The sequence below is a fragment of the Myiozetetes cayanensis genome, unplaced genomic scaffold (genome assembly GCF_022539395.1).
Source record: "Myiozetetes cayanensis isolate MyiCay16 unplaced genomic scaffold, myiCay2020 scf20-37, whole genome shotgun sequence".
Lineage (NCBI taxonomy): Eukaryota > Metazoa > Chordata > Aves > Passeriformes > Tyrannidae > Myiozetetes > Myiozetetes cayanensis.
Window position 1 is genome coordinate 16,007,171 of NW_026087412.1, and position 20,042 is coordinate 16,027,212.

At 42.7% G+C, this 20,042-nt stretch overlaps 2 protein-coding genes across 3 annotated transcripts in view; one reads left to right on the plus strand and one right to left on the minus strand.

Moving 5' to 3' along the window:
* TMEM204 (transmembrane protein 204) overlaps positions 1-17,847 on the plus strand; it is a 30,945-nt gene extending 13,098 nt beyond the window's left edge. Inside the window, exons 2-3 of the mRNA XM_050317751.1 lie at positions 2,950-3,105; positions 15,850-17,847. Of these exons, the coding sequence (XP_050173708.1) occupies positions 2,950-3,105; positions 15,850-16,094 (401 nt within the window). The 3' untranslated portion in view covers positions 16,095-17,847. The remainder of the gene's footprint in view (positions 1-2,949; positions 3,106-15,849) is intronic.
* Positions 1-20,042, minus strand: part of IFT140 (intraflagellar transport 140) — an 83,134-nt gene that overhangs the window by 33,328 nt on the left and 29,764 nt on the right. For both annotated transcript variants that reach the window (XM_050317604.1, XM_050317605.1), the window contains one exon: positions 18,303-18,499. In XM_050317604.1, the coding sequence (XP_050173561.1) occupies positions 18,303-18,499 (197 nt within the window). The remainder of the gene's footprint in view (positions 1-18,302; positions 18,500-20,042) is intronic.

Genomic DNA, 20,042 nt, shown 5'->3' on the forward strand with positions numbered 1-20,042 from the left:
AAATAATATTAACATTTATTACTGGCAAGATAAAAAACTAAAGAACTATATCTACAACAATTCTAATTAGGTAAAAATATTATGTATTTACAGAAATACCTTTCCCCCTTTTGTATCAGTCCAGGAGGAGAAACAGTCTCTTTTTTCGTTTTTGGAGCTCCAGGTCCTTTCAATAACTCTGCAGCACTCTAAAGCTCTTCTTCTGTTATCTCTAGGATGACAACTCCTAGTTGTTGCAGCTGGAACTGTTTCTCTTTCTCTCTCTCTTCTATGTTGGCCTCACGGCTGGGCCTACCCCCCTCCTGGGCTAAGATTGGAGGCTGGGGGATTACCCAGGCCCTGAAGGTCTTCCATGGACTGCAAGGGGCCACTTGCATAGATCTTCACCACAGGGTCACAGGGGATAATGGCTTTTGAGTCCACCCCTGTTTCCTGTGGGGTCCCTCCCCACGGGAGAACAGCCCTTAATAGACTTTCCCGATGTGAGTCCATCTCTCAGACAACAAGGTCTTCCATTCTCTGCTGTCTCTCAGGGTCACAAATTTCACTCGGATCCCAACTCAGGGTGACAAATCTCCAGCACCAGCATGGATCTCTCACTGAGATCCCAAGCTTACCTGAGCCGTCTCGTCCAGTGTAAGCCTCTCTTAGGGTCACAAATCTCCAGCAGCAGCATGGATCCCTCACTCGGATCCCAACATCTTACCCAAGCTGTTCTGCTCCGGCGTAAGTCTCTCCATGGCTTACAAACCTCCAGCAGGACTCTCATTTCAAGCCTTCTCATGAAGTCTCAGCTTCTTCCTGCATCCACAAGCTCCTCTATGAGCTGCATGGGGGGTCTCTTCACCCCAGTAATCTTCCACAGGTGGCAGGGATTTATTTTTCAGTCTTTTCCCTGCTGAAGGGAGAGAGTGAAAGAGGGGAGAGAAGCAGCCCCCCCTTCAAACTTCTCTCTCCTGCTGCTGCCAGCTTTGACCTTGGAGGTCTGTGCTATCTCTCTCTCTCTGGAATTCCTTTTGCAGCATGTCTTGTCCAGGTTCTTCTCTAAAGTGTTTTTTTCTCTACTGTCCTACAGGAGAGAAGGGGGGCTTCAGTGCCACACCTGCCCCCGGCCCAGGGCCAGGGGAGGAGGGGGCCTGACTCCACTTGGGGCCTGCCTCTCTCTCCCTACATGGCTCCTAATTTCAAGTGCACAACAAACTTCTCTTCCATTTTCTTAAAAATGTTATTGGCAGAGGTGTTACTGAAACTTTTGATTGGCTTTTTCTCTGGAAATCCACCTGGACAAAACCATCCTCAGCCCCAGGGGCTGGCTGGTGGGCAAAACCATGGCAGATGCTGTGAGAGATGGTATCAAAAACTTTGCTAAAACCCAAACTCACCACATCCACTGCCTTCTCTTGGTTGTAAGTGGAAAGCAAGCAGGTTAAGCAGGACTTTCCCCTCGTGAAGCTGTGCTGGCTGTGACCAGTGACTGCACTGTCTCTCAACTGTTTTTCAGTAACTCCCAGAATAACCTTCTCCGTAATTTTACCAGGCGCTGAAGTGAGACTGACACGCCTGTAGGTTCCAGGCTCTTCCTTCTTACCCTGCTTGAAAACTGGGACAACAATTGCTACCTTCCAGTCAATAGGAACCTCTCCACTCAAAACCACTGAACAATAATGGAAAGAGGTCCCACAGTAACATTCACCAGCTCTTTCTGTACCCTGGGATGGATTCCATCAGGCCCCATAGATTTATGCACATTCAGCTGGAGGAGCCAGTCTTGAACAAGCTCAGGATTTGCTGGGAGTTTGTCATCCTCTTAGTCACGGACTCTGGTCCATACACGTTCTTTTTCAGTTCCAGAAGAGGAACCCTGCTCAGTCAACCCCTCCTGCTTCCCTGCTGGCATGTCTGCCCATGTTTTGGAATTGCCCACAACCTCTTTGCAAACTGCACATCTCAGAGGGCACCTTTTCTAGCTGGCCCTCTCAGTCCCTGCAGCAAGAAGTTATCTTCAACGTGCTTCAGAAATTTCCTGGACCCGTTTGTGTCCACTATAGGATATTTCCAGTTGATGTCAGGGAACTTAAAATCATTCTTAAGGCCCAGAGCAGTTGATCTAGAGATATTCCTTAATTCCTTGTAGAATAATTCATCAGTGTCGTTGTCCTGGCCAGGTGGTCAATAGTAGACTCCCAAAACATACTCCCACAACTCCTCCTATATATAAATACATATATACACACACACACATTTTAAAAAAAGGTAACTTTTTACTTGTACTTGTAGATTATGCCCTAACACTTCATTTAGAACTGCCAAGCCTTGACATCTTCATTATAACCATTTCCCTTATTACACAGATGGAAATAGAAGGGTCTTTCCAGTGCCTCCCAAAGACTAATAAATGTTGAAAGAAGAAGTTAAGAATCCTCTATATCAAGCTTCCATAAACCTGTAAGACCTCAACAGTAACATTCACAGGATGTTTTCTAGAACAATACAGATGGACTAAGGAAAAAAGAAATTCAGGGTGTTATTAGTTTGGGGTGACTATTACTTTAGGGCCTTGAAAAACTATTTACGGTTCCATTTCAGTCTGTGTCACACAAATTCCTGCCCCAAACAGTTCTGACTATGAATTACAGATAGAATCTTCAGTGGGCAGAATTCCAGCACCTCTAGTGGGTCATCCTGGGAAAATTAGTTGCTTGTTTCATGCACTGAAGCAATACTTATGGGATGCTGTGCAACCAAAGGAAAGATCTGATACACATCCCAAAGAAAATCTTTTGTTAATCAGACCCCAGGGAATGCAGTTAGAGCAAGGGAGTGCTGGGAGAAGGAACAGTCTGAGAACCATTTTCTGGGGGCTGACAAATTTTACATTCCTGCTCACCCAGGATTTTCTTTTTCCCAGTTTTATCCTGTTTTAACTTTATGCTTCCTCTTTTTCCCCAGTGCAGTTCGACATGATGAGGGCCTGTAACCTCATCGCCACGGTGGCTCTGACTGCGGGCCAGCTCATCTTCGTGCTGGGGCTGGTGGAGCTCCCCCTCATCTCCCAGGACACCCAGTGGTGGGAGGAGGCCATAGCTGCCGTGTTCCAACTTGCCAGTAAGTCCGCTTCTTTTTACTGATGGAAAAGTACTCGGTATCTATTAAATCCAGGTGGAAAAGAGTTTCTTACTTTATAAATCTTTCAAGTGACAAAGATTAGCAAAAAGGCCTAAATCTAAATGCAAGTTCATTGTCTCCGACAAGCTCTCCCCATGAGATTCTGCAGGACATGAATAGAAGCTTTTATCTGGGATATATCAGAATGAGGCTTCTGCCAACCAAGAAAAACAAGCCTTTATTATTTCCTACTAAACCAGGAAGGCAAACATAAAAGAAATAAACTGGATGCACTGTAATCCAACAATTTAGCAGGACAAAATATACCAAAGGAACTGTGAGAAAGCAGAGCAGAAGGGCGAAGAAAATTTTTGAAGCCTTGTTGAAACATGGTTATTTGCTTTTAGCTAACTGAATTTTACTCAATGACCACCAGCTGGATTTTGGCAGACAGATACCTCTACAATCCAGTAAAGAAAACTGAAGTCAACTCATACCACTGACTGCTCTAAATAAAATTCCTACAGCAATTCTCATGGACTGTATACAGAAATGCATGAGGAAAGGAGAAAATGAGTTTATCACAATTCCATGTTGACAACAGTGGCAACAAAGTATAAACATTCTGCAATAATACCTTTCTTTACTACATAAAGTAAGTCACTACATTATACTAAGTCACTCATTACACTAAGAGTCCAACCCTATAAAATATCCATGCAGGAAACTGCCATTAATGGAGTAACATTCCAGCTGCTTACAAGATCAGATTAAAAATACAACATTTATATATATATTTATATATATATAATTAATGTAAAAAACAGCTAATAAAGCAACACCATTTTGTTTTAAATTTCAATTTCAAATTTAACAACTCAGAATATTAAGAATGGCATAAAGCTACTGAGACCTCAGGTTTACACCACTGCAAGATCAGAATCTGGCCTAGGTCATTCAAGTAAGGTCTCACAGCAATAAAACGTTCAGGTTTATTTAGGTACATTAAGGACGAGGAACCTGAAATCCAGACAGAGGTTCTGTAACTCTCAAAGTACCTGATCCAGCTTCAGGTGCAGCAAGAGGCTCAAGCACCAGCCAGTGCTGCCAAAAGACAGATACATGGCCTTAGAATCACAGGATCAGCTGGGTTGGAAAGGACCTCTGAGATCACCGAGTGCAACCCTTGATCCAACCCCGCCGTGGTTCCCAGACCATGGCACTGAGGCCATATCCAGTCTATCCTAAACACCTCCAGGCCTTGCCATAAAAGCCCTCCTTACAGGCCCCCATGGTCTGTGTAACTGTGGGTACCTTCTGGAGAGTTCTGTGTGCCTGCTGTGCTCTCCCTCCTCCCACCCTCCCTGAGCTCGCCCTGTGTGTCTCTCCCTGAGCGGAAAGGCATTCTGGCCCTGTTTGGATGTGTTGTTTCATTGACAAGCAGCACAGGGGACAGCCGTGGGCCTTTCTTTTGCCACAGCTGCTAATTTTAGACTGGGCCTTTTTTTTTTTTTTTTTCCTGTGCTGGAGTCTGTTTTAAACACAGTTAGAGAGAGACTGAAGGGCGCCAGGATATCCCGACACAGGAGAAGGAAATGCCTGCTATTACCTGTTATGCAAGCTGAACCTTGAAATCCCCAGCGCTGGGAGGGGAGAGGGAGGAAAGCCAGAGTCAGAATGATTAACAAAACACAAATGAGAATGGCTGAAGAAGCTGTTGGATCGAGGAGTTCATCTGCCTGCCTGTGTTCAAGAGGTGTGAAGGGATGGATCTGGCAGCCTGTGACAGCTACAAAGACACTGAGGGTCTGAATCTGCAGAAGCAACACAGTGACTGTCACTGCCCCGTTCCCCACCCCTTTGCAGCTGCACCACACTCTACTCACTCACCACACATCGGATGGTTTTCTGCCCATGATAATCATTTTACATCTCATTATCTTAATGTAAGTTTTGTGTTTAAATGAATTCATTCCTGATATCCAGAACAACCTGCTGAAGTCTTCTGGAATGCATACTTTTGCAAAAAAGTGGGAAGAAGTTGTCATATCTGCCATTATCACAATAAAATGGGATGACTCCCTCAAAACCTCCCTACTTTTTTAGGACAGTGGTGTATCCACTGCTGACTCCCTGGGATATCAGGGGTCTGCACTCACCAAATTCCCTGGATTGGGCCCAGGTGACAGCAATTTAGACATTATGGATGAAGTGCCTTTGATATCAGATGAAACCCACATGCAAAGGGTGAGCAAGCCCAGTATTTCCACTGCTCCAATGAAGGATTGGTGCTGCACTGAGAGACAGAGAGTTCTACATTGAGAGGGAAGACAGTGGCCACCCGATATCCCATGAGCCACAGGTGACAGTCAGTCTCTGAGCCCCCACTCTGAGACAGTGACCTCTCAGCCTTTCTCAAAGAAAAGTAGCAATACTGGGCAAAAACATCAGAATAGTGAATACAATGCATGTATTTAAAAGCATTTGGTCCATTCAAACAGTCCAAGAGAAATCCCTGCAAAGCTCTTCCCTGCTTCTTTTCAAGGGTTAAAGCTACTTCAGGTCAGACAGATTATTTGTGTGAGAAGAATAGGTAATATTTAAGAATGGACATAATGAGATCTTACTAAACATTTCTGGCTGAGTAATTTCTGTTTATTACACTTTCAAATGAAAGGACACTAGCACCAACCTCCTGTTTTTTCCTTTTGAAAAGCCAAATGATCTGAGGAATTGTTCTACAATTCCTTATCCTGCCAGTACTTTCAGAAATTATCTTGAATCATGTTCCCTCAATTCCAACTTCTGCCTGATCTCTACCTTTCATCCTGGAATATGCCAACAAGTGCTGAATAGAACTGCAGTGGTCACTGGTAGAATGAGATCTCATATTATGAGGAAAGGCTCAAACTACGATTTTCTTATTTTTAGTCAATTGAAACTCTTCCATTAGAGTTTCCCATGGTCTGAACAGAAGTTCTTGTTGGCTAAGAAAACTAAGTGTGCTAAGTGTTATCTCCAGAGTCTATCACAAGCTCAAATCAACCTAATCCTCTGGAGCTTGCAGTGGCTCCAGGCTCCACCACTTCCTCACTCCTGCCACCTGCACAAGCATTTGACAGCCATTCAAAAAGGATGGACCTCTGACAGAAAATAAAGCCCCAGGAAGCAAAGAGGAAGGAAAAAAGAGAGGAAACAGCGCTGCTCCTGGGACAGCAACGGGATTCACACAGCTCCAAAGCTCCGCAGCCTCACACCTCCCTGGTAACAGGAAGGTGAGCTGTTTGCTTTGGAAAAGGCTCCTGGTGAAAATGGAACCAGCGTTGTATGTGGAATTTTGTGTCAAAGCTCAGAAATTCCCCTCTAGAGGGTTTTAGAGTTTCTAGTTTTTTCCAAGGAACTGTTACAAACTCCATGAGCCGAATATAGAATGAATAATAGCTGACAGAAGAGCTGTTGGAAAGGGAAATCCATACTAACAGCACAGGGAAGAAAGAGCTCTTCGGAGGATACTGAACTACTACAAGCACTAACCTGCCAGATGGGATCAGGCCTTGAGGGGCTCCAGTCAAGTCTTGATCTTGTACAATGATGATTATCACAGACTTTAGAGTGAAATGTTAGAAACATAATAGGAAAAATCTGGGATAGAATATCCCTTACATTAGATCTCATCCTGGTTTCTGAACGTCCAAGACTGCAATAAACCTGAATCGTAATGATTAATATTCTTGCCAGTCTGCTTTCAGCATTACATTATTTTAATACGTAATATCCTGTAGATTAAAAAGTTTTGTGTTCCTCCTTAGCTTGTCATTTACAGTCAAATAACTTACAGTCTCATCTTTCTTGGATTTCAAGCACTGCATTCCAGCTTTGCCTGCTGTGCTTTTCTGCTGATGCCGTGTTTCACTCCAGACCCCTAATCCATCCCAGCAAAGCTGAGCACAAGCACACTCTAATTCCTGTGCTGTTACAACTAAATCAAACAATTGTTGGACCATTTACCTTCTCCCTTCTTTTTGGGTCCAACGACTTTAGATTGATTGATATCCAGAAAACCTCAATGCAGATCAGAACAGCACAGCAGCCATCGGAGAACAGGGCCAAGGATATTCCTGATAGAATGTGATCGTGAGTTCTGTATTACTTCCTTCCACCTTTTTCCTTCACGACACCCTCAAGCCAGATCTGTTCTAAGATGAAATCTATGGAGCTGTAAACCTACTACTTCCTGGAAAGGAAGCAAATAAATGAGATGCTGTAAATAACCTAGAAATCATAACAAAAAGAGAGAACTTGACTGCTTGGCTAGTGCTAAATGTTTTCATTATTTCTCATTTTTATTTCACCTCAGTGCCAAACATGCCTGCTCTTTATGTGGACTGCAAACATGACAGTAAAATGATCTTGTTTTCACATACTTGCAAAATGAACTACATTTTCAAAGATCTTAAAATCTAGCAGACTGTCCCCCTTATTTTGTCTGAAGCAGTTCATGGGAGAAGCTGAACCAGCAAACTGGGAAGGGCAGTAGCTCACAAGAAGTGACATCTGGTCTAGCTGCAGCAGGGAGAAGATCTGCCTGCACTCTTCATGGCTAAACACTGACAAGAGCAGCAGGCAGGTTGTTGTAGCATCTCAATGTCAAGGGCACATATTCTGATTAGAAATATGGTAACAAATTATTACCAGATCGATATCATTTGGATATGCAAGGATAAGGAATGTTTTATGACAGTCACAGCATTAGAAATAATACAGTAATAAGTGTGTGAAATGAAAAGTTCTTCAACTCAATTCACCTTACTGCTTGTGAACAGGCACATCATGTATACATGGAGGTGTCTCCTGGAAACGATTCAAGCCAAGTTGCCTCCCTCGATCCAGTCATGCAGCTCTGACCCTCTGAAGAGTCAGGAGATGAACAGAGCACTTGAACAATGAAAGCAGAAGATGACACTGAAATGTCCAGGAGGATCATCTGTCAATGATGATCTCTGCTTCTCTCTGCACAGGCTATTTTGGCTCAGGCTGACCCTGCCTGCAGTACTGCAGCCAGGTCTGGGATCCTCAGCCAAAGACAGACAAGAACCTCTTGGAGTGGGACCAGAGGAGCCCACGGAGATGCTCCCAGGGCTGGAGCCCCTCTGCTCTGGAGCCAGGCTGGGAGAGCTGGGGGGGTTCACCTGGAGAAGAGAAGGCTCCAGGGAGACCTGAGAGCCCCTGCCAGGGCCTAAAGGGGCTCCAGGAGAGCTGGAGAGGAACTGTGGACAATGACCTGGAGCAACAGGACAAGGGGGAATGGCTTCCCACTGCCAGAGGGCAGGGTTAGATGGGATATTGGGAAGGAATTCCTGGCTGTGAGGGTGGGGAGGCCCTGGCACAGGTTGCTCAGAGAAGCTGTGGCTGCCCCATCCCAGGAAGTGTCCAAGGCCGGGTTGGGCAGGGCTTGGAGCAACCTGGGCTAGGGGAAGGTGCCCCTGACCATGGCAGGGCATTGGAATGAGATGAATTTTAAGGTCCCTTCTCACTCAAATCATTCCATGATTCTGATTTTACAACAGGACCTCATAGCTGTGTCTGATATGTATTTTATTACAATTAAAGCAGAGCTTTAATTGGCTCCAACTGCCTCTGAATCCAAGGTGTCAAGCAATGCTTGTAGTCAACTTCCAGCGTGAGAGTCTGCAGATTTATCCTTATCAGCTCCACCAGCTGCCCAAGAGGAATTCTGCCTAAATTCATTGGGAATGCTTTTCAACCTTCTATTTATAGGCTGGCATAATTTCTAAGGAAACCTCCAAAAGGTAACCCAGAAAAGCAAGTTACTGTCAATAGACCTAGACTGGTTAAACAGTGCTCTGCACCTCCCTTTGAAGATTTCTGACATAAAGTAGGATTCACTGCCTTACACTAACTAAATCTCCCATCAAGTTTAAGACAGGGACTGACAAAGAACACAAGCCCTTGTAATTCAGAAAAGTGAAGGACAAGAGGGTCTTGTCGCACCTGAGAAGCTGTGCTACTCTCTTAATTCTGAGAGAGTTTACGTGCTACCAAAATCTTGAGAAGGAAATTTTAAATTTAAAAAAAATAATTGGAAAAAAAGTGAAGAGAAGAGAAGAGAAGAGAAGAGAAGAGAAGAGAAGAGAAGAGAAGAGAAGAGAAGAGAAGAGAAGAGAAGAGAAGAGAAGAGAAGAGAAGAGAAGAGAAGAGAAGAGAAGAGAAGAGAAGAGAAGAGAAGAGAAGAGAAGAGAAGAGAAGAGAAGAGAAGAGAAGAGAGAAGAAGAAAAGAGAAGAGAGAAAAGAAAAGAGAAGAGAGAAAAGAAGAAAAGAAAGAAAAGAAAAGAAAAGAAAAGAAAAGAAAAGAAAAGAAAAGAAAAGAAAAGAAAAGAAAAGAAAAGAAAAGAAAAGAAAAGAAAAGAAAAGAAAAGAAAAGAAAAGAAAAGAAAAGAAAAGAAAAGAAAAGAAAAGAAAAGAAAAGAAAAGAAAAGAAAAGAAAAGAAAATTTTATTTTTCTTAACAATGTCCTGCTGAAACCTCAAGTGCCACTTGAGTCCCTGTGGCATTAGAAACCAAAGCATCATCAGCCTGGTGCTGTAATGAAGAGCACACAACTCTTCCAGAGGATGCACATTTGCCCTGCACAACTCCTTGAAGTGCTATGTTTAAACAGGAAAAGATGTTTATTAACTAATCATTTGCATAAGTCCTATAGGAATCACCTTGGGAATCCATTTCACATTGATAAAGACAGTTGAGCACCCACAAGCAGCTCATTCAGGCGTGTGACTCATCACAGCTAAACTATTCCCTGTGAAACTTGTGGGGTAATCAGAAAAGGAGGGAAACATTGCCCTTCCCTGTTTGCAGTTCTGCTGCATAAGCGTGGGTGGGAATTCTCAACAGTCTGGCTGCTCTATTTTCCTTCTTCTCCCTTTTCCTGGCAGCCAAAGTCATCCTATAGGACAAGCTGTAAAGAGGAGGATTATAAATCCCAATATAGACTTTCTGGCAACCCAGAAAACACGTAATGTGGATTTCTTCAACTGTACTATCAGTGCTCTAATAAAAAGGGAGAATTGAGGGGTGCCTGGAAAAACAACAAACTATCACAGAAGTAAAAAAGTGACTTGCGGGAGTTCTTTCAAAATGCTAAAATTCCATAGTTGGCTTGCAGCCAGCTTCAGTCAAACAGGAAATCCAGCATACAGATCTGAAATGTAAGTTCAAAAAGCACCATTCTCCCAGCCCACCCCCACTGCCACAGTCAATACTGTCCCAACCAAAAGTCTTCCGAATGACTTCGTTATCTGTTTCCTTCCCCAGCGGAAAAGCCCCCTCATCCCAGCTTGTTTTGCTCTGGATGGGAAACAACCAGAGATAAACAGCAGCTCTATGGGAAAATAAAGCACTTCAAGTAATCTCATCAGGATTTTTAGATGTGAAAATAGTGAAGATATGGCCTCTGTGCAGACTTGAGACAATACAGAACAAAATGATCTGAAATTGATTGCTGTACCTAATGAAATTAATTGGGGAAAATTCAGCCACGCATCTCAAAGTCTCTACAAAACAGAAAAGAAACTAAACCAGATGAAAATGTTCAATATTTTCATAAATAAACATAAAGAAATATGTCCCTTCTGCAGCCCTCCTTAACCTGCACTGTACATTATGAGCTCAGGAAGCCTGACGGCAAAGAGAGCAATTTTCTGATTATTTTCGGTAGAGCTGCCTACGGGAAATAGTCTGGGAAGACAACTGTCTTCCTCCAGGTATCTTACTGGAACAGTGAATCTGAATTCAGACATTGCTGCAAACATCTATCTACAAAGTTACCACAGTCAGTTCTAGTCCTGGAAACTATTCCTGAAACAAGGTTAATTTTTATAGGAGTACTTCTAACTATTAAATGGCACAAATAAGTGAACTACATGTGTTTGCCCAGTCATTTACATAACAGACTAAATGTTGCACCCCAATTCTTGGCTGGCATACAGCAAGACCCCTCTAAGTGCAAAGGAAATCTATGTAGCACATTGGAACACTTTGCTTCAAGAAGTCTAATTTTGATTAAGCTATTACAGACAAAACCTATCCAAGCAAACTTTGGGGTTTTCACTCATCATCATCTTCAAAAAAGCAGCATTCACCAAAATTTAAATCTCACCATCCTATGCCAACTCAGTAATTTTGGATCATTATGATTTCTTTACCATTTGCTCTGGAGTTCCCAAATTTATAATTCCAATATCAGGTCACACTAATATAAAATATCATCATCATCATGGCTAGGCTTCACGAACGAAAAATAAGAATGCTGAAAAATAACATTCTCATAACGTTTCCATTCTAGAGCTCACTGACACCTGCAGAACTGTAAAACTGATTGAACAAACTCTACAGTAACGAATTTCCACCTCTCCCACATGTTTCTCTCTTCTTAAATGTCAGCTCCTGTCTAGCCTGCAGCAAAGGATTCTACACAGAGCCTCCATTTTCACTCAAGAGCTCTGGCAACTGGTTCCTGTGATCTGCCACCTCGGGGAGCTCTCAAACCCACTCCCCTCACCCTGCCCAGCCACTGGCACAGAACTGGGAAAGGACAGAAGGCCTCTTGCATGACTGGCTGCTCCTCTGAGCAGGGTTCAGGCAAAGGGCCTGTGAAGGGAAATAGTCCTGCTAGCATAAAGAGTTTTATTTTGGGACCTCTAAGGAAGCCTTAGTGCTTTTTTCCTGGTGGATAATTGCTCCATCAGATAGAACATGGAGATGTGTAGACGTTTAGGACAGTAATTGGCCATAGGTGATACATAAGGAGAAAAGGAAAAGCTAAGTAATTTCATTAAAAGCTGGGTATTTGGAAAAACATTTAAAGACTGAAAATAGACTACAGTGGAAATTAAGCTGCAAGACATGACATAGCATCAGAGTTCCTCTGTGTAACTGGTGTTTCTGAACCCATGTCCCTCTGCCAAGAGAGTCTCAAAGACCGCAAGACAGTGTGTGAAGTGGACTGCTGTTAATATTTATAACTGTCCCTTAGAGGTACCTGTGGGTAGTCACTGGTCCACACAACTTCTGCTCAAAGTTCTTCCTGCTTAAGGTTTTACGATTTGCTTCACATCTTTTTTTTTTAAACTTATTTAATGCCTTATGGTTCCCCTGTGAAACTGTGGGCGAATTGAAAACAACTTCTGAAAGGAAAATTGGAAAGGAAAACTGATCATGTTTTCTCATGTGCCAGACTCCCCAGTAGGTCTTGATTTGTATCAATACCCTCCTTCCTGCCAATTTTAAACCTTAAGGAGATGAAAGAGGTCAACAACTCAGCTGCAGAAGGTGCAAACATCTCCCTTTCACTCCATTTCCTACCTTCATAAGAAAATTCCTATTGAACAGTAGACTGTAACCTCTTGCAGAGCAAAGCACTATCAGTGTGTATGATCATCATAAGACCCAAATGAAGATGTAAAAATCCAAATTCTTTATAAGCACCTCACAGCTAGCATGCTCTGCTCCCAGTGCTCTGAAATACAAAATAAAGACAGGGGAAGCTTCATCATCCTGGTTTCACAGGGGGAGAACTGAATCATCTCAGAAGAAAGATTAAAAAACTAATTTATCTCACAATACAGGATCTGATCTCCCTCTCTCTTTTCTACCATGTGGCTCAGGACAAACTGAACTCAGAGAATGACACTGGAAATGAGGGAAACCTATTGTTTCCCAGCTCTGCTAAAATATTCTTGGATGTTATTATTGCTAACAATCAAGGAATAGTCACACAAGACCCAGATAACACCAAACAGCAAAGCCATGGGAACTCAAAAGCAGTTCAAGGAAATCTCACAGAAAAGAAAGAGAACAGTTCACTATGGCTTTGAGAACAAAAGCAGTCTTCTGTGAATGCTGAAAATACATAGGCAAACTTCAGTGACAATTTGGAATGCACCAGGAGAGAACATTCCCCCTCCCACGTGGTGATGAGCTGAGCATATGAATATACAGAAAAATTAGCTCCCTCATTTGCCTTCAAGAGTCCATCCAAGGATATAGATGACATCTGCCTGGCTTCAAAGGACCAGGACTTTACAAAGCATGAATCATGATATCAGTGTGTCATCCAACAGTGATTTCCGGGGGAAAAAAACCAACCAAGATTCAAGCTTAATTTGTCAAAAACAACAACTTCACCATTTTTCTACCTCTGCTCTTACTCAGTATTTTTTTGAACAGGAGTCAAGAAGCAACTTTCAAACCTGTATACTTGGAAATAACACTGGATGACCAACTGTGTGCTGGGAATCCACCTCTGACTTGCAAACATGGAAATGTCCCCCTGAGCAAGTCTGCAGGCTCTGTTTGGGAGCACCAGCAAACCATGATTGTGTGGATCAGCAAGTTCTGCAACTCAGTGTACTCCATGTGGCCACATTTCTCCCAGATGAAACTCGTTCACTTACAACTAAGCTGAACTGTTAAATAACTAAGAGAGTTACCGACAAAATCAAGGGGTTATTGTGTCCTTACAACTGAGTCAACAGCCTAAAATCCATCCAGGGAACATCAGGCCTTTTTCACAGCAGAGCAGGGAAAGAACCTTTAAGAACCTCTTTCCTCCTCACCTGTCCTCAGGCACAGATGTCTCGCTCCAAGGCACAGATGTCTCGCTCCAAAGCTCCCCTGGCCATGCCAGCTGTGGCACAGCTCTCCTCTCAGGAGGAGAAGGTGCAGCAAGCACCTGAGTTACAAACCACCTTCTAGGTAGACACAGAAGAGCCAAAGATGCCAGACATCTCCTGAAGGAACACTCATTCAGCGTTTGTATTATGAGGGGAATTCAGCCTTCACACTGCTGACTGTCAGAACAGTACAAGTGTCATGCCTTAAGTAATGATTGATTTTTTCCCCCTACTTGTACTTCATTTTCCTCTTCTGTTTTTTTATCTGTATATAACTTACGTCTTTTCCATCTTCCCTGCATTAGTAGTACTCTTCTTAGAAACTTGGTACAATGCATACTCAGGATGGGACCTTTGATGGAAAATAAAGGACCAGAGCCAGGGACCACATCATTGTCATGTATCCATGGGGACAGTGTGTGCAGGCACAAGCAGTGTGGCTAGCTGAGAAGACACTGTACAGCCACTGGACTTGCTTGCTCTTGACTTCTCCTTGACCATGACCTTAGGAAGATGGTGTCCAGAAATGTTCTGGCAGGTTATGGGCCTTTGTTTATTCCATCTCCCCTCATGAAGGGGTCGTTTTGGCAATGAAACTCTTGTGTTATGCTGGTGGTTGAGGAAGTGTGTAGGGGAACAAAGAGGAAACCTTTCCTTGGTTAGTGAGGCATACTTGCTTCTTTGTACGTTTGTTTCAATCTAATCATAAATTACTTCTTTTAAAAGATGAAAAACAATTTTGTTTGACAAGAGGGGCAGGAAGGAAGAGCAGGCTGGAGCCCCTCTGCTCTGGAGCCAGGCTGGGAGAGCTGGGGGTGGGGGGGGTGTCACCTGGAGAAGAGAAGGCTCCAGGGAGACCTGAGAGCCCCTGCCAGGGCCTAAAGGGGCTCCAGGAGAGCTGGAGAGGGACTGGGGACAATGACCTGGAGCAACAGGACAAGGGGGAATGGCTTCCCACTGCCAGAGGGCAGGGTTAGATGGGATATTGGGAAGGAATTCCTGGCTGTGAGGGTGGGGAAGCCCTGGCACAGGTTGCCCAGAGAAGCTGTGGCTTCTGAAAGTGTCCAAGGCCGGGTTGGGCAGGGCTTGGAGCAACCTGGGATAGTGGGAGGTGTCTCTGCCCATGGCAGGGGGTGGGATTGGATGAGCTTTAAGATCCCTTCCAACCGAAGCACTCTGTGATTCTGTGATGATTGCGTGGTTATCGATGCATTCTCCAGGCAGTCTCAGCAATGTAAAAAGGTAGGAGTCAAGGGATACAGATTCTGCCCCTTGTTCTAACATGAACAGAACAGTCACCTCACCTCACCTCTTCACTGCTCATCAGTAATGTAACTACCAGGGGGTTTTTGCAGATTGTGCATTGTGACACCTGGATGGAAACACTAGACAAGTGCAGTGTTACTACTCTAATATTACCTACCTCTTAGGGAACTTAGTACTGTGCTTAAGGTGAGGAGGGCAATAGAAACTTTGCTTTAGAAGCTTCTGGAGGCATGACATTACTTCTGCCTCATAATACTTTTTCAGAAAGAAAAAGTAGGGCTACAAATCCCATTTATTTCACCTTCCCTTTGTTTTAACCTTCTGTATATTGTTTTTTATTATTTCTGTAAGATATTTAGCTATTCATCATCTTTGCATTTCACATAGTGGCCTGCCTTAAATAGAAATTTTTAAATTTCAGATTAAGTGTACATTTTCTGTATAAAATATTTAAATTATTATTATCATTAATACAGCTGTTTTCTGTGTTGGCAAAGGGAATAAGAAAGAGGACATCTGTGTAAGTGAGCCAAGAGCATGGGGAAAAAAAAAGTAATATGAAACACAGCTGAGAGAGAACAGATTTAAACCTAACATTGAGCCTCTGTTTCAGGCAGTACCACTGTGCCCAAATATGAATTCAAGAACACATCCAGCACATTATAATAAGGATAGACAGGTTTTACAGATGTTCAGTCTGTAAATGTTGAGATGCCTATGGCATCTTGCCACTACAGAAATTCAAGAGAAGAACTCATTAAAAACAAGTCTGCCATTCTGCTTGCAGGTTTTGTTCTGGTTATCGGACTGGTGACGTTCTACCGCATCGGGCCATACACCAATCTCTCCTGGTCCTGCTACCTGAACATTGGAGCCTGCCTTCTGGCCACGCTGGCGGCTGCCATCCTGATCTGGAACATCCTGCACAGGCGCGAGGACTGCATGGCCCCCCGCGTCATCGTCATCAGCCGCACCCTCACCGCCCGCTTCCGCCGCGGCCTGGACAACGACTACGTGGAGTCACCGTGCTGAGGAGAGCACTGCAAAGGGGAAGGATCTCCAAGGAGATCTGCACTGGAGTTGGTTTTCTATAAATATATGCTATAATTTAAGGGTTGAAAGACATCACAACGCTCACTCTTGTGGGCAGAGGCCCTCGATTATTATTTGGATGGGCTCCATCGATATATATATATGTATAAAACACATAATGTTATATATTTTATATTATATTGCCCTCTCCCTCTGCTGTACAGCACAGAATGTTGGATTGTCAGAATCCTGACAGAGCATGGCAGCTGCATGGCAGCAGGGTCAGCCGGAGAAGACACCGAGTGTGTGCAATGAGAACACAGGAAAGAGGGAACTAAACACGTTTTCTCTGTCTGCATCAAGTTCTCCTACTCCCTAATAATAAAGTAAAAAGCTATAGGCTTTGGAGTTAACAGGCAATCTGAGAAAGCAGAAAACTCACTATAGAATAAGTGATGGGTTTAACAGCTGTTCAAATTTCATGACTCTCTAGTCCTTCCATCCACCTCTCTCCAAGGAATGGATTCACTTTAGCTGTAACACCTGCTCCCAGCCCCAGCACAGCCCAGAGAGTAAAAGGCAAAAGCAACTCTATTTCAATGTAAAGAAAGGGAATGCAGAAGAATTGACTTGCATTTTTTCAGACACTTCTTTTGTATCCTGAGACAAAGGTTTGGGTTTGTCCTATTTGTACACAGACACTAAAAATGAGAAGGGTACGCAGCTAGAACAGGCCACATATGCTGCTGAAAAATCTACTTCAGTGTTACATTGAGGGCAAATATCTACAGGAGGTTTCCTGGACTCCCTCATAATCACAGATATGATCGACTTACATCGTTGGGAACTATTATTAAAAACAGATATTTCAGCTCAAATTGGTTTCTTTTCTTCCCAGTCAGCTTTAACATTTGCTGTGACATCAGAGTGCTACAGCAGGACACCAGCTCTGCCCAGCAGTGCTCAGAGGCACATACCACAGGGCATACAGAGAACAGAGCTGCCACTCAAGCACCCAAACTGCAAAGTAAGACACATAGACAGGGACTTCAGCATGAGATTTGAAAACAACCTGCCTGGTAACTTAATGTGGTAACCAAGTGAGAAATTAATCCCTTTGGAATTGGGCCTATTCTAAGCCTCACCCTGACAGGCACACGGGCTCACAAAAGTCCTGTGCATGTGATTTTCAGGAAGAAAGACAACACACCAAAAACTATTATGCAGGAACACTTGGGATACAGGAACCTGAAGCAATGACAGGTGTTTAAAAGCTCTCAGGATGCTGCTCTGAGCACAGTTAGTGACAGGTTTGAGGGACCACGAGCTGTGAATGTTACAAATCCCTTAGGACTGTTGTGTTGCTCCCAGCTGAGTACACTGCTTTGCTTCTCTATCACTATTTCCAGACTTTGTTAAAATGTGATCATCAAGCTGGCTCTTGAGTTCTGTTCTGCACTCAGTTTGGATGTGATAAGAAACTCAACCCCGACTGCTGCTCTGCACCACATTCCAAGTGAGCAACACCCAAAAGAGTCTGATACTCTAGAACAACTGCACTGCTCTAGACTATCAGGGTAAGCACCATAAAGCTGACAAAGAGTTTCTTCTAGAGGTAGGTTTGTAAAAACCAACTAAAATTAGTATTCATTTGCCTGCATTATTTTCTGGGGAAAAAAATAATTCCAGAAATAATATGCTATGATTAAATGCAGGGTTTTTTAAAATAAAATATTGTGGAGTATTTAAGAGACATTATATTATTTCTCCTAATATTGCAATATCCATATTATAATAATGTACGTTTAAATTTAAAAATCAGCTATGTGGCTGGTAAGTCTGTAATACTCGGTATTACTGTGATTATTTTAGATGTATAAATAAAGTTGTGAATGTTCCATTTTCTTCTAGCGATGACATGAGATTTTTGCCATTCAGACACAGGATTGGTTGCTGGTTATCAGTTATTCTTTCCTGTTCAGTAAAAAAGACTCACAGAGCTTGCAATGCCTTGTAGACAAAGAATAAGCAAAGAATGCATTAAGATGTCTTTAAAATAAATATTTTTCATCTTGTTAAAAATGAAAGGGAGAATGAAATCTGAGAGGGAAAAGGTAAGGAGAATTTAGAAGGATCAACACTTTACACAAACTTCGAACAAAAAATATACTGCACCCAAAAAGAAACACATACAAATAGTTCTGATACCTTTTTATCAGCTTGATGGATTTGAAGGCCTCATCCATGTCTCCAGTGGTCAGATAGAAGCTGAAGTTCAGCATGGCATCCTGGGTGGTCTTATCACAGTCTCCCAAGCCAATAAAATCTCTCATGGGTCTCCTTGCAGCCATCTGAGAGACCGTAGCTGAGCCAGGCTCTGGTGCTCCGTTCTCAGCATCTCCCAGCTAAAAGCAGGTTGGCATTTCAGGATCAGGCAGGTTGAAACTTATTCCTTTGTACATGTAATTAGTTACATTATTCCCACTACAGTCCAAGTTGTTTATTTCTGCAGGACCACGATCAATAGTGACAATAGTTGAGAGGTTTAAGAACTTCCTAGAAAATGCCCCAAAGTATGGACTATCATAGAAGAGATGAGCACATTGCAGTGAACAATCACAGCATGTCAAGTGATCATTTGAGGTTGGTATAATACCACAGAGAGGTAACCTCCTATTATTATAGTTATTATTATTATTATTACTACTACCACTATAATAGCAACAATTAAGTCCCCAGATTTCTGAAGATTTCAGATAAGCATTTCTCCAAGTTTAGTCTCCTCTCCAACATTAGTCTGCTGCTCTGTAAGTCAACTATACAGACTCAGTTCTTTTATCCTTGCCTTCATGTGAAGCTTCTGAATACTGCAGCTCAGGTTCAAACCCTTCCCTATATAACTACCAGTTCTGGAGCTTCAGGGATACTTTCACCAGTCACTGAAAGGCTGACAAAGCTCAAAGCAATTCAATCATTATTCAGAAGCAGAATAAAGTCTCAATCCTCAGTGTCAAATGATCTGTCTGGAGTGTAACAAGGAAGCTTCCCCAAGCCAAGCACAGTGGAAGATCCTCTGAGTCATGAAGGACACCAAGTTCCCCATACACTATACCTCCATTGTATATTTAGATAACTAAATATTAAGGTTTACAGAAGCCAACAAAAAATAGCATTATATTATTATACAGTGGAAGTCTTAGGTACAGTTAAAGACAGAAATCAAAAGCACAAATGTGTTTGACTAGAACTTGGGGAATTTCTGGAACTAGGACAGTAAAGACATTATAGTGAGTAAGGAGAAGCCCTGGAATGAAACTTGGTCAAAACAGGCTTGTTGCATCAGCTCAGTTTGCTGTATTTAAGCAGACTCTGTTCATATACTAAATCAGGCTTCCCAAATGAATTATTATGTAACAAGTGATTAAGTCGTGAGGAGACAACAACCTACCAAGGAAGAAAATGGAAGCAGAAGAGAGAGGAGCAGAGGATGAAGGAAGAGGAGCAAAACAATGCAGATACTTACAGGTTTATAGACACATCCCCTCCGAAAACACAACTAATGGCAGCAATAATCCATACAGAGTTAAAAAAAAAAAAGAAAAGGACATAATATCAAAGTAAAATAGCATGAGACATGTTGGGGAAGTGTTAAAAGAAAGACTGGAAAATGTAGCATATCATATTTGACCTTTCAAATTGAGAGAAAAAGGAAAGCAAAACAGAGTACAACTCTAAAAGCTTGATCTGCACAGAAAGGGTGACAAGAGGCCGTGCTTTGAAGGGGATGAATTGCAAAGTGCTGCTTTGAATCTGAACATGTTAAGTAGAAAAACATCTACATGTATTTTCCCTGTTTAACACTGCTCTTAAACTACATGAAATTAGGTTTGCATGACCCAACTGGCCTTAGTCAGATGATTTAGAGGATTAGAAGTCTCATTAATATTA